The 15,189-nt window shown below is 39.2% G+C and overlaps 1 protein-coding gene across 9 annotated transcripts in view; it reads right to left on the bottom strand.

Moving 5' to 3' along the window:
- Window positions 1–15,189, bottom strand: part of LOC111868261 (kelch-like protein 30) — a 26,471-nt gene that overhangs the window by 8,970 nt on the left and 2,312 nt on the right. For 7 of the 9 annotated variants that reach the window (XM_023858751.2, XM_023858750.2, XM_033752988.1 and 4 more), the window contains exons 2-4: window positions 11,004–12,162; window positions 6,554–6,662; window positions 5,338–5,459 (exon numbers count right to left, since the gene is read on the bottom strand). In XM_023858751.2, coding sequence (XP_023714519.1) covers window positions 5,338–5,459; window positions 6,554–6,662; window positions 11,004–12,162 — 1,390 coding nt within the window. Of the gene's footprint in view, window positions 1–5,337; window positions 5,460–6,553; window positions 6,663–11,003; window positions 12,163–12,298; window positions 12,402–13,391; window positions 13,542–15,189 lie in introns of those variants that run through there. The other 2 variants (XM_023858754.2, XM_033752987.1) reach the window with 2 other exon arrangements.

Genomic DNA, 15,189 nt, shown 5'->3' with positions numbered 1-15,189 from the left:
AAATTATTCAAACTGTGAAATATGCAGATGACCTTGTGTTAATGGCTAAGGAAGAAACTGTGCTACAGGGCATGATTAATAGACTAATTGAAACTGAAAGGTGCTATGGCATGGAAATGAATGTGGAGTAATGAAAATTTCAAGACAACCAACCCCAGTCACAATAATGATAGACCAAAACAACTGGAGAATGTGAAATGTTTTAAATATTTGGGTAGCTTGTTAACAGATGATGGAAGGTGTACGTGTGAAATTAAATCTAGGATTGCCATGGCAGAAGCTGCGTTTAGCAAGAAGAAGAATCTTTTTACCAGCAAATTTGACTCAAATTTGAGAAAGAAACTAGTGAAATGCTACGTTTGGAGCATCGCTTTGTATGGGGCTGAAACATGGACACTTAGGGCAGTAGATCAAAAACACCTGGAAAGCTTCGAAATGTGGTGTTGGAGAAGGATGGAGAAGATCAGTTGGACCGATTATGTGAGAAATGAAGAAGTGTTAATTAGAGTCAGTGAGCAGAGGAATATCCTACATGAAATAAGAAAATGGAAGGCTAATTGGATTGGTCATGTTTTACGCAGAAACTGCCTTCTAAAAGAAGTTATTGAAGGAAAGATAGAGGGGCGGATAGAAGTGACAAGAAGACGAGGAAGAAGACGTAAGAAGATGCTGGATGACCTTGGGGACAGAAGAGGATACTGTCATTTGAAGGAGAAACTCTAGATCGCATTAAGTGGAGGAATTGTTTTGAAAGAGACTGTGGACCTGTCGTCTGACAGATTACTGATGATGATGATGATGTCAGGACATGCTCCATATGGACACAGGAATCCCATGTCTGGAAAGGTTCACTAAAATTGTGGAGTGGGGACTACATAACCAGGATTCTATTCCTGGCAGGGGTGCTGGAATTCTCTTCATCAGCATATCCAGAATGGTTCTGGGGTCAGAATTGGAATTTGAGGCTATATGCTGCTGAAGCATGGCTCTTTCTTTTCTGTGTTATGGAATTTAGTAATACTTCATATCCTTCAAATGTTTTGCTGGCATGGTCCTAATTTCACTTCAGCCTACAGTTTCATGAAAACTTGATGGGAAACACATAATATCTGTAAATGTAAATATTGTTGCTTCATTTTTCATTCCTAGATTCAAGGTAGGCTGATCAAACTGATTGCATGGTTTAAATGTTTAATGTTTTTTACCATTCGAAAACTGGGATCATGGGTTTGAATCTCACTTGGAGCATGGATGTTCGTCTGAGTATTTTCTGTTAATGTTATCCTGTGAAGGCTGGGGCCTTGTGATGAATCATCCCCTGTTCAAGAAGCCCTGCCAAATGCCTAAATCACTCATATATTCAAAAATTATTTTTGAATTGGAAGAGGCCTGAAAGTCTGATGTGTAAAGAAGTTTCAAGGCAGTTGGTAGTAATAACTGAAAGCAAATAACAGATCTGATTCACTGGACCAATTAACATTAATTAAAATCTTAAAATGATAGCCATGTGCAAAAACCACATAAGAAACCAAGGGCTGGAAAGGTGCAATCCCTACTAAATGATACAGTTTTCACATGCATTCTTTGTATGATGTCTCGTGTGATTTCAGTCTTATAAAACACCCATTAAGATATAAGGTTCATGTCTCACACCATTACCCTACCCTTAATATCAGATGTAATCAAAATCCCTCCAGCACTTATTATATTAATGAGACTACTTTCATATAAGACTGTTTATCAAACAGTTGTAAAATGATACTCAAACACATTTACTCCTTTATGAAAGTTTATTTCAATCTGTATGAACATCAAAATGGTCCTAAAATTTTTGTAAGGACCTCAAACATAAAATCTCATCAAAAATCTGACCAGTGGTTTCTGAGGTGAAATTTGCAGACACAATTTCCAGTGTGTGTGCGTTCAGTTTATGCACATCATGCAATGGACACAGTAATAATGCAAATTCTGTATACAGACCGACCTGAAGTCCAACAGCCAGATTTTTAAGAGGCTACTGAGGAGATCATTTGAAGGAAGGAAAGTAAACACACAGTTACGTATTTCCACTGTTTCCAAAGGTTGGCATTTCAAACTTGTAGCCTTATTTGTTTTCATATGTTTGTGCAGAAAGTCTTCATAATATCACAAGACTGAGCTTACAGTGCATTTCATTATGGCTCGCAGTACTTCTGATGGCAAAGGATAGATAACAATGAAACAAGATTTATGATTTATTAATGCAGAGTATGCCATTATGTGCTTCATGTACAGTTTTGTGAAGAAAATTATAGAGATGAATTGAAGGAATACAAACATCAGTATCTGGATCAGAGGAAAATCAAAAGACATGTATAGTGCATATAAAAACGGCATGAAAGACACAGACACACCGTGCATCATCTGTGAGAGAAGCTCTCAAAGTTTACTCGGAACATGAAACGCATTAAACGTGGAGACCACATGTCACATATACAATATCCAAGCAATATTTGAGGTCCATCCTTCTATGCTGCAGTATATCACTGTCAACTGTTGCAATAGCAGCTTGACTTCTCTTTCACTGTGTCAACCATCAGCTCAATCACCATGAACACACAAAAGAATGCAAAGTACTTGAAATGGTTTATTGAAAGAAAGTCAGAAACATGGGTGCAAAAACGTTTCAGAACAAAATATCACATGAAGAAAGCAGTATTCTGTATTTCCTTTTTTTTCTTATACCCTGAAGATGGAGGCGATATGTTCCTCCGAAACGTCGGTTAACACACGGCGCCACATCCCAGAAGACTGCTTTCTTCATAGTCACTTCCATGAAAACCTCAAATCTTACAACATATCACATGATGCCACTATCAGGACTATTGATAATACCTGATACAGTTTAATATGACTGAAAGTGTTTTGTACAAGAAGCATAAGGAGAATCCACTCGTATCTGATGAAAATGTCAATAGCATATGTAAGGTCTTTGTCTGCAGTCCATGTAAATATACTCAAGCTGCAGCATGAGTTAGAAGTGCCACATTTAACGGTGTATTGGGTATTATGAAAACATCTGCATCTGTATGCTTACAAGTTGCAAGTGGTGCAGGCAATAGCCCATAAGCAATTTGCCATGACCATGCTTGAGAAAATAGACGCAGACATTTTTTTTTGAGAAAAAATCATGTTCTTGGATGAGACTTCATTTCATATTTCTGGAAGGGTAAACAATCAAATGTACACATCTAGGGATCATAACACCCTCTTGTTACAGTGGAGTACATTAGAGAACAGCCCCAAAGTTAATGCCTGGTGTAGTCCATTACAAGATCATTTGATTCAACCCTTCATCTTTGGCAAAGTTACTGAATCCATGCTGTTAATACAACAGTTAAAACTGACAGAACTTGAATATCACTTGGTCACTGCGTGACAAATGGTACTCATGTAAGATTTGAAGTTTTCACAGCGGTAACTATGAAGAATGCCGTCTTCTGGGATGTAGCACCATGTAGATTTTGCGTGAACTGACGTTTCAGAGGAACATATTGCAGAACCACCACTGGACAGTGGTTTTTGCGTCATCTTCTGAAATGAACCTCTGGCCTGCCAGGATCTTCTTCAGCGGACCGAACATGTAGTAACCACTGGGGGCGAGGTCTGGACTATATGGTGCATGCTCCATAATCTCCCATCCGAATGACTGCAGTCGGGTGGTGGTCCTGTTTGCCACATGAGGCCTGGCATTGTCATGGAGGAGAACCACATCACTTTTTCCTGATTGCAGCTCAGATGTGCGAGTGTGCCACAAGAGCTGTCCGCGTTGAAGGTGGCACCTCGTGGCATGAAATCCAGCAGGAGTGGTCCTCGGCGATCCCAAAAGACCGTGACCATCAACTTCCCAACGGATGGCGTTCTGCGGAATTTCTTCATGACAGGTGAACCGGGATGTTTCCACACCATGCTGTGCTGCTTGGAGTCTGGAGTGAAATGCAATACCCATGTTTCATCTCCGGTGACAGTGAGATCCAGGAAGATCGACTGTAGAAGTTCCTGGCATGCCAGAGGTTCATTTCCGATGACAAAGCTAAAACCGCTGTCCGGCGGTGGTTCTGTGCTCAACCAGCTGAATTCTACAACAGTGGCATCTCCAAACTAGAGGTGCGATGGGACAAATGCCTGAACCAGGGTGGTGACTATGTGGAAAATAGTCAAAGGTACTTAGAACACTGCCTGTATTTTGATTTCCCTGTATGTGTATTATTGTGGCTGAAAAAAAAAATAGGGGCAAAGACTTCAATTTGCCCTCGTAAATTATAAAAAAATGTGGTGTGATGGCTTTGGGAAATCTGGAATGCTACCAACAATGAATCTGTGAAGACTCAAAGCAAATGGAGAAACAAAGACCCTACAGTTGAATGCAGATGATCTTTAAATGAGAAAATGGACATCCTATATACTCAGTTAAATCACTCACTCACTCACTCACTCACTCACTCATGGAGCCGAGCCCTTCTTGAGGAGCTGCCAATTCTGCAGCTACTCAAGAATTTCCCAGCATTTTATGGAATCCGAAGGTTCATCACCGTGTCCACAAGAGCCCTCCACTGGTCCCTATCCTGAGCCAGATCTATCCAATCCATACCATCCTATCTCTCTAAGATCCATTCTAATATTGTCCAACCACCTACGCCTTGGTCTTCCCTGTGGTCTCTTTCCTTCTGGCTTTTGGAAATTTCCAAACGATGAATTTGTGTCACTTCTGGACATTACGGCATTTCACTTCTATGAAACAGTCTCCTGAAGCTGCCACATACAATACTGAATTTGCTATGCTTTAAAAATGAATTAACAGTGTCATATCCATCAAACAACCTTATCCTGAAGGTGAACCATATACAATGAAAAACCAGTTAAGAATGGCGATGCCAAAAGTTTATAAGTTGGCAGCGCTAGTACTCAAAATCACATCTATATATGCATCAGTTTAACATTCCTCCTCAGTCCTCAATAGAATAAAATTGTACTGCAGGTCGATACAGAGAGGAGGAAGAGGAGGACTAAGTGGCCTTGCACTGACTTCCATTAAAAAGCAGCTGGTACTTCATCATTAACAGACCCTATCTTCAAATATTAAAAAAACATATTACAAAAATTCAATGACCTAGCAAGAAAAGTGAAATTCACACACAACTGAAGTACAAACAGTCCACTTTAAAACTATGTATACCAATAGCAATTATTAACAATGCTGAAGCAGGCTCTTCCTCTATCCTCTGGTTGTACATAATCTGGGTTTCCTGCTGTACACCCCTTCACTAGATATGAACCATACTCATAACTATCACTCACTTGATCCAACATGATACTTTTCAACAGAATCCATTATAACACGATGCCGACCAAAGCCACCTATAATGTAGATGTAGTCATCTAGGTAGCATACAGAGTGATGCCTCCGTGGTGATGCTATGCTGAAACATAATACAGACAACATAACAACTTTCCAGTGGTCTGTGGATGCAACAAATTCTTTTCTCAACGAACAAATGACAGCGTACAAGAACGAAGTATTGAATATGCTTACACCTCATGACAGGAATACAGAATAGTATCATAAAACAAAAGCTAATACATTCTTTAAAATTTCGTGTAGATGGTGTTTCATCTTGCTGAAAATGTTTAATTTTGTCTCCTTCCACATCCAGAAGGGTAATAAGTGAGTGTCAATTCCTACTTCAGAAGTCATATGAGAAGATCTCAGCTTCCACCACCAAAATCATACAACCAGTTCCTCACTGCATACCATGTGAACAGGATATTTCCACTATACCTTACTACCTCACTTGTATCATCCTCCCATATCCTTCTGCCTTTCAAGTGGACACTTTCCCAGATCTTTCCCTACCAAAATACATAACCACAGCATGCAGATTTCTTATTACTTTATTTGTGCTGACAGAACCAATCAGATTTCCTTTCCCCAAATTCTTATGAATCTTGCTGAGATAACTAAACAAACTTTTGCCCAGCACTAAGTTATTCTGAACCACCCATAACTAACCTAGTTCATTAAAAGGTTAGGAGGCAGTTATTTTTGCCTTAATTTTATGATCCAGTACCACATCCTCAATCTAACTTAATGTAAACTTACCGACAAACGTGACATATACTCAACTAGTCGGATCATACATACTAATGAGGCACTTAAAAATAATGATAACACCACACCGATATTGACAGGTCTACATAAAACAATACAAAAAACATGGACACCACAAGTATAAAATACTGCAAGAAAAGATAAAGAGCTATCTTCCCAAACAAATGTACTTTAATGTGAATGACAAAAATGTAATAAAAGAATATTTTAACGTAAGAACTAATGCTGTGTAGTGGTTTCAACAAGTGAACAGTTGCCTGAGGATGGCCAAGAAAGACTAAAACATGTAGCAGCTGATTGTGATTTTAATGTTATTTCAAATTAAGGAAAGATTGCAAACAGAGCTGCATTAAAGAAAGAAGTGAATGTCCAAAGTTACTGACAATGTTTTAATACATAAGGTACCTTGTTTCAAAATTCCACATCTCTCTGATTACATCATATTTCCAAACAGACTGATGCCAGTTGCCATAACCTAGCAAATATTCACCACCAATCATGTACAAATCTTGCCCTGTAAGAAAAAATTAAGTATTCAAGTGATACTTTTAATGGTAAAGTTGTGTCTGTACTAACTAAGCACTAAGACATGAAAGCATATCGGGGAGTAGACATATAGGGTCCACATTTTCTTCACCTCAGCACTACTTGGAGGTGAGTGGTCAGCTTCATGCCCCTGCCTCTTTACCACCAATGCCGACTAGAGGGGAGGCTCGGTGGACCCCAGAGCCGGTCTGGATACTGTGGAGAAAATTCTTGACCCTACTGGGATTCGAATTCCACCCTCTCAGCCATTCAGTCCATAGCCAGTCGCTATACCGACTATGCTATCCCAGCTCCCAAGTAATACTTTTAACATAAATTAAATATAAATAAATACATATTATTTCATTAAAAACTGACTTTTGAGACACATTAGAAACATTCTGTAGATACGTTATTTTCAATGTGTCTATCCACATGAAACAATTCAGCTATAACTGAAAGGAATTTTTGGCTCAATGTTCTTGCCGTTCGGGCACTAGCTTAGTGTTAAAATAATCTCAATCTCAACTCTTACCATTAATATTGGAATAGAAAATTACATATTTGTCAGTATTATGACAACCCGTCGCCTGAAAACAGGGGTAGAGTCAATACAAGTATTCAGACAATGGACATGTCTAACATACTTGTATATAAAATGAACTACTGTCACAAACTTTTAGAGAGCCATTTTAGAATAATGTATTTACTCTTTGTCATGTCCCTCTGTTTTTCCCCTCTTAACACTCAAAAGGAGGTGGGAGGGCAGTGCAGATTTTTATAAGAGGTTCTCAGTGCTACATAACAAAAACTATCATCATGCTGGAACATTTTAACGTTGAAAACGTTAGTATACAAGGGTGCAAATGAAATGAAACTGTAACCGAAAATGTAACAATTTGTAATTATAGGTACCTTCGCTGCTACATAACCGAAGTTCTACTGTTGACCTCATTACCATGGAAATGTGGACAGCGAAGCACATAGAAGAATCTGGACATATTGCAAGTGAAATACGTTTATGAATGTGAGCTATATGGTTAATTCAATTCCACTGTTTACTGGATGATGCAATATTACAGGCAAGCTGACAGTGTATGATGTCATGCATTGATAAGATGTCTGCTTGAATGAAGCCTTAAGTATCCTGCTAATGTGACAAGTAATTAATGGGTTCTCTGGATTGATGAAACATATAAAAACTTGACAGAAAGCCATCTTCTGGGATGTGACACTGTGCAGAAATTGTGTTAACCAACGTTTTGGAGGAACGTATCGCCTCCATCTTTATGGTAGAAGACAAGAAGAAATCCGCGAGTGAACCAGCAGAGCAGGTGCAATAGACTGAATCCAGTCAAGTAAACACAGCTGTATAATAGGAGAGGAGTGTGGCTACATAGGGAAATAGTAGAGAGGGGGAGGGGAAGGGTCTGGTGGAATGGCCAGCAGGTAGTGGGCCAGAGCTGGTACAGAGTATGCATTAGGGGGAGAGAAGGGAAGGTTAAATGGAGGGCATTAANAGAAGGTAGCGATAACTGACAATAAACGGAACAAAATAATAAACCAGCATAATACATGATACATTTAAGGTATGAATGTAAAGTTATCTCTGTGAAATTACCTTTAATTTTAATTGATTGGTGCTTAAAGCTGATTTTCGAAAATGCCACCGCTGGCCGCAACACAGGCTGCCGCTTGGTTGTGAACCACACGGGTAGCACATAGCAGCTTCTGCTGGCTGTTTCTTATGTGGTCAACGGCGTCCAGAATGCAACCGAGCAAAGCATCTCACGTTGCCACCTTCACATTATAAACCAGTTCTTTCATCCATCCCCACACACAATAATCCAGTGGGCTTAAGTCTGGAGACCTGGCTGGCCAATGGTGGGGACCACAACATCCGATCCATCGCCCAGGGAAATGACAGTTCAGGAAATTTGTAACTCCACGTGAAGAATGAGGAGCACCACCGTCGTGTTGGAAATACATATGACTTTGTTCATCGAAAGGCACATCCTCCAAAAGTTGGGGCAATTCCTCCTGTAGAAATCTGAAGTAAGCCTCTCCTGTAAGATGACCTTCCAAGATGAAAAGGCCTATCAGCTGATCGTCCAGAACTGCACACCACACATTGACACCGAAACGTTGTTGAAAGTTGCTTTCAACAGTGGCATGGGGATTCTCATCTCCCCACAAATGAGAATTGTGTGTATTATTGATACTGTCACGATTAAATTGCGCTTCGTCTGTAAACATAATGTAATGATGCAAATGGCGACTGCCACTGAGCCACTTTCAAAAGTTCAGCCTCTCAGCAAAATCTTCAGGTCGGAGATATTGCACTCGCTGCACATGGTATGGATACATGACCTCTGCATGCAGTATTCTCCACACTCTCGTCTGGGGAAAACGAAGATGTCTTGCAATTCTTCGCATACTCGTATGTGGACTGCGGTGTACCATATGAACAATGCCTTCTTCACTGATGCCTTCATTAATACCACGCTCAGCTGCATTATGAACGCTGGGAAGTCTACCAGTATCTTGCAATGCCTGGTAAACTCCAGTAAACACTCTCTGGTTCTGTATTCTACGATTTGGAAACCGTTGCTGATATTCAACTGTGGCAAGAACTGAGTTACCGTCACAAAACCCGTACACATAAATCATATCTGCGTACTCCTCAAATGAAAATGTAAATGGCATCGTGAATGTAACAGACGCACCGAGATAAGAACTGTTCTGAACACCAGTAGCCGCCACACTAGCCGTGGCCAGACATACCAACCTACATGCCTTAGGTACCTCTCAAGTGTTGAGATAACAAGAATGCTCTGTCTGTAGCTGGCTAAAAATAGCGACCCGCCAGATGATAGATGCGGTTCACACCACCCTCATTGTATTCCATCCATGGCTAGCCAAGTCACTGATATACAAACATGTCATCTGAGAGAGAGATAAGAGATGTGGCCAGGTGCAATACAAATTACACAAGAGTGGCAAAAATCACACCCTAAGTCTCAACAATATCTAGTGACTGCTCCTTCCACATCCCAGACATAAGACTTGAAAGTCACATTAATCCATTTTAAATTCAGTGTACCGCCAATTATCTAGCACATATGAGGAATGGGGTACACCATTACATGAATCTGCTGCCTATGTGAGAAAATGTTGTAAGATTTGAGGCTGTGTATATTTCCACACAGTCTGCTTTTACCGGTTCTCACGGTCTCTTCGCCTGCAGATTTCTTATATTTTTTCTTCTACCCTGAAGATGGAGGCGATACGTTCCTCCGAAACGTCGGTTAACACCACATATACATGGTGCCAAATCCCAGAAGACTGCTTTCTTCTGAGAAAATGTTGTTTTTTTTTTGCATGAGTCTTCTAAGACAACACAGAGGATTGATCAGTAAAATATTTCAGAAATACTGTACTGTAATCACAAATTCATCTGGCCTCTACTGCAAAGATACCTATGTGACTCAGGGATGATGTACAACAATGCAAATGGCAACTGGAGGGACATGGCAAGTAAACATATGTGCACTGAAAATCTGTTTTTGAAGTAATGTTATAAAAATTGTAAAGTTTCCCTAAAATGTAAGATTTGAGGCTTTCACAGCAGTGACTACGAAGAGAGCAGTCTTCTGGAGTTTGCCACTGTGTATATGTGGTGTTAACCTACGTTTTGGAGGAACATATCGCCTCCATCTCCAGGGTCTTCAGTCTGCTTTTACCGGTTCTCACGGTCTCTTCGCTTGCGGATTTCTTATATTTTTCCTTCTACCCTGAAGATGGAGGCGATATGTTCCTCTGAAATGTCGGTTAGCACCACATATACACAGTGCCAAATCCCAGAACACTGCTTTCTTCATCTTTCTCTAAAATATTTGCCAGTTGGAGGCATGAGAATTCCAGATTCTTTGATACTGGATAACCAGTTCACCATGTAACTTCTACCTGCTTCTGGACTACTAGAAGTCAGCAAATAATTATCACAATATTTTGCATAATAATACATTCTACAATGGTGATAGGCTCATCACACAAAACATTACATACTAGCACAGATGTCTATAGGTACTGCAGTTCAACCAGTGTACTTTAAACAAGTTCTGTAATCAGTGAAAAAACCAAACACACCGTGACAATGCTAAAGGGAGGGCAGTAACAGAGAAAACATGATGGTATCAAAATCACAATTCAATTTTTTTGTATAAAACAATCTTGCTTAATTATATGCAAGAAGGGCATAAAATTGGTCTTGAAGTATAGAACCTTTTCCAATTTCTCATTTTATTGTAGTTTTCATGCAGACACATACCTTTACAGATAACCTTGTAACCTGTTGGTTCAAGAGGTCCCTCTTTTGCCTTTGACAAATGAAGAAACGGTACTGGGTGCTGTGTTTTCCCTTCTTGGTAATATATAACGTATGGTTTACCATCGCAAGCTGTAATTTTTCCACCTTCATTATTGTCATTTGAATCTCTTTGTTTGAAACCTATCCAATCTCTTTTATGGCCAACTACACATGGCAGCAGTGGCAATGTACGTGACGGTGTGGACAGTAGTCTTCTTGCTGCTGTAACTGTTGCAACAGTAAATCGGATATGGTCTTCTTCATGGATCTCACTATCTGTTGGGTGACTGGTTTCTACAAACACTTCACCGTCCTTGACAGGAACTGTAGTTTCTTCAACAGAAGTACAGCAGCAACAGCTGTTTATGATTTTAAGCCTTTCGACATACACCTGGACCTTATCTTTCTTGGAAGAACAACTGCATTGTTTGGCTTTCTTTTGTTCTGATGCAGAATTTATTTCCTCACTGAATAATACCCCTTCATCTATTTCCAAAGAATCTCTTGATGTTTGAGTTCGGACATCATATTCATCAATACTGAAAAGTTCTTCTGGTTTTTTCCCTCCTTTAATATATATTATGGACTGTACAATCTGTACATATTCTGTATTCTCACCAATAACTGGATACAGAAGCATTGTTTTAATATCTGACAATGGAATATCAGCAAACCGAACACAGTCTAGAATTCTGAGAACACATTCCTTTCTTTCTTCTGGTTTATCTTGTAACCAACAAAGACCAGCTTCAAACACTTCAAATTCTCCTTGTGTAACATTCAGTCCATCATTTCCAAGATATTTTTCTATGTAGCCAACTGGGAGTTCAAGGAAAGCATCAGTTTCTTTCACTTTAGAAAATTCCCACAGTGCCAAAGCTTGAGCCTTATGATGCAGCGTCATTAGGTCTAGTTCTTCAGCAGTTACCATTGTCTGGAGGCAAGTTGAGACACTAAGCCACTGATGAACAATCATCTCAACACAAGTCTTCTGAATGGATTCGAACTGAAGCATGTTTGAAGCCTGAAGTACTGACAGGATATTATTTGACTTCAAGATATCTACTTCTTTTCTGCTTACTGACTGAAGTAGAATTTCCATTGCATCAGCATCCACACCCTGCAACATATATACTTAATGTGACTCAGATCTTTAGCCATTATTACAGAAAAGGTAAAAAGGTAACTAATTAACTAATTAAGCACTACTCCATGAAGGCGTATGGAGTGGATGTAGAGATACAAGTTTTCTTGACCTTGGCATTAGTTGGAGGTGAGTGGTCAGTTTCACGGTCCAGCTGCTTTGACCCCGGGAAAGCGCCCTTGGTACCCATTGTAGAGGAGATTGGGTGGACCCCAGAGCTGCTCTGGACAACATAGAGAAGTGAAAATTCTTGACCATACCTGGTACAACCTTTTGGTCATCCAGCCCATAGCCAGTCACTATACCCACTGTGCTATTCTGGCTCCATTATTATAGAAAAACTGTGTAAAAAGACTGCTGGGATGAATTTAAATAAAAACATATAATTTAGAAATGATGTTTAATTACGCATACAGAACTTATGAGTTGCAAATGGTCTTAGCATGAACTCCTAAGACAACACCTGCTTCTTGGTATTAGTTATCTGACCCTTTGGTATATTATATGATTTCAAGGTTTCATGTGGACTACATGCAACTGGCTGTCAGTCACTGTTCCAGAAACTGTCTCTGACCCCCTTCATGAGGGGTTTAAGTCAAATTCTGAAGATGAAGATGCAGGGACTCTATGAAACCCTGGATATGAACTCCAGATTGATATGGCTGACGGCCTGAAGAGACTTCATTATTGCCATCTAGTATCAGTTTCAACAATGGTAATACCAAAGCCCACCTCATCTTCTTTGAACCCTTTCATAAATACTATAGATAATTAATAATGTCCCTCCCCCTATACTTTTAATGTTTTGGTTCAATTAAGTGTTCACATCTTCATTAACATGGTCCAAGCATTTGGAAGAAAATTAAACTTAAATTTGAATTCATGACTTTACCTTACTCATAGAGGGACTCTGCCTGTCAATTTTTCTTACTCACAAACTGCCCAATTACTTGCTTCTTGGACTTAAAAGTTTTATCAATAACATTTTATGAATAACAATGACAAATTCCACAGTTGATGTTGGGGCTATCAGAACAATGTCCAATAGCTCTAAAACCTGTGACAGCGTTATCGAGATGTTTATCTAAAATGCTACCCAAATTTGCCAGCTCTGACAATGAATCCAAATAGCTGTCATTATTACAAAAGGCTTCAGTTTCATGATGTCCCCTTACCACCATCTAACATATTCCACTATACTTAACCTGTGTCTATTCTTTTCCACGAATTCACTGTAGCATCAAATGGAAATACGGTAGTGACAGTCATCATGCAGTTGAATCAAACTGTTCAAAGAACCTAAAATTTTTCATTACACATCATTCCTAACATAGATATCAGACAAATTATGCTTCTCCATCACCTCTGATACATGTTCAAATCATGAATGCCTGACACAGTTCATTGTAGAATATCCACCACACAAAATGCACACAAAGCAGAACAACGATTTCTTCACTGACTCATCTTATCAAACCACAAAGCTCAGGATGGCCTATTTTGCCTTTTTCTTCAATGCAGTGTTCAATGTTCTTAATCCTTCACTCCCCACCTTCCTACATCTTTTACAACAAGCCTTCATCTGAGAAGTTCCCCTCCTGAACCTACAGGTCAGGCATAAAGGAGGAGGATTCATCAGTTGTAAGAAACATCCCAACTTGAAAACAACTGAGGCTACTTTGTGGGAGCCAGCACCATCTTGCGAAATGTCTTTTCAGAAGTTACAACTGGTTACGGCAGAATGGCTAGCCCAGAGTAGCCCCTTGGGGAACACTTTACATGAGCCTAAAAATTATATTTTGTTACACAAATATTATGTCATCTCAGCCGGTCCTGTAAAGCAAGAAGTGCTGTGAGGGACCAGAAGCCATCACCCTTCTATATAACCACCACTGCCAAGTGTCACAAGGTGCAAGGTGCTGCATCACACATGTTAAATGATGCACACAATCTTAATAAATGATCCAATTTATACCCTTCAGCCTGCATGAACTTTGAAAAAACTTGCAAACAAGAGAGTTGAACTCTCTAACTCTACAGACTTAATACTGGCACATTCTGATGTTACCTTATCTTTGCTATTAAATTCATCTGCAATTTGACTTGGTTCATTTTGGTCACTCATACTAGCAATGACCCATTTGGAAGATTCAGCCCTTTCACATATTAATGTCAGCTCCACTATCTTCAGTAGTTGTGACTACTGCATTTCTCTACTTCACATGCAAAGAAAAGTGAAACCACCGCTGTGGTCTAGTCAAGTGGGATTTGTGATGGACAAAATGGCGCTGGGGCAGGTTTTCCCCGAGTACTTCGGTTTCCCCTGCCAATCCTCATTCCATCAAATTCTCCATAACATTATCAGCAGTACAGGCACAATAGGACATATGGAAGCCGACATGCCGAGGGGACCTAATATGGATTCCACCTCACACTATGTGAAATCTTAACTNCCAAGAATTTTACCTCATTTGACTCTAATAAAATTTTGTTTCCATATTCAATATTTAATTTTTGGGTAAAATTATGTTTAGCTGAGAAATTTACAGAGCAAGTCTTGCCTAANTTTCATTTATTTACATGTCAAAAATCCTTTACAAGGTCGTAAGACTCAGGATATAGACAATAGTCCAATATAACAATTAAATATAATAATTACAAAAAATATAATACATGTTAAAATATTTATGTAAACATAATTTTAAAATTATAAAACTTGTAATTTAACTTTTCATTAATTCAGTATTTAATCCCAATGAAATCAATTATCAATCCTCTTAACCGTGTAATCAAAAAATTCATCAATACCATAAAATGAATGTAAATGGAGAAATTGTAATAGTGCTTTCTTGAATCGATTTTTGTTTTTGGATAACTGTTTTATTTTGCGTGGAAGACTATTATAAATTTTGATTCCAAAATACTGTGGACCTTTCTGAAATGCTGTTAGATTTGACGAGGGGAGATGCAAATTTGAACTATTTCTTGTTACAGTTGTATATA

This window comes from Cryptotermes secundus, unplaced genomic scaffold, assembly GCF_002891405.2.
Source record: "Cryptotermes secundus unplaced genomic scaffold, Csec_1.0 scaffold721, whole genome shotgun sequence".
In the NCBI taxonomy this organism is placed as follows: Eukaryota; Metazoa; Arthropoda; class Insecta; order Blattodea; family Kalotermitidae; genus Cryptotermes; species Cryptotermes secundus.
The sequence above is the reverse complement of the archived record's forward strand: the minus strand, read 5'-3'. Positions and strand labels throughout refer to the sequence as shown.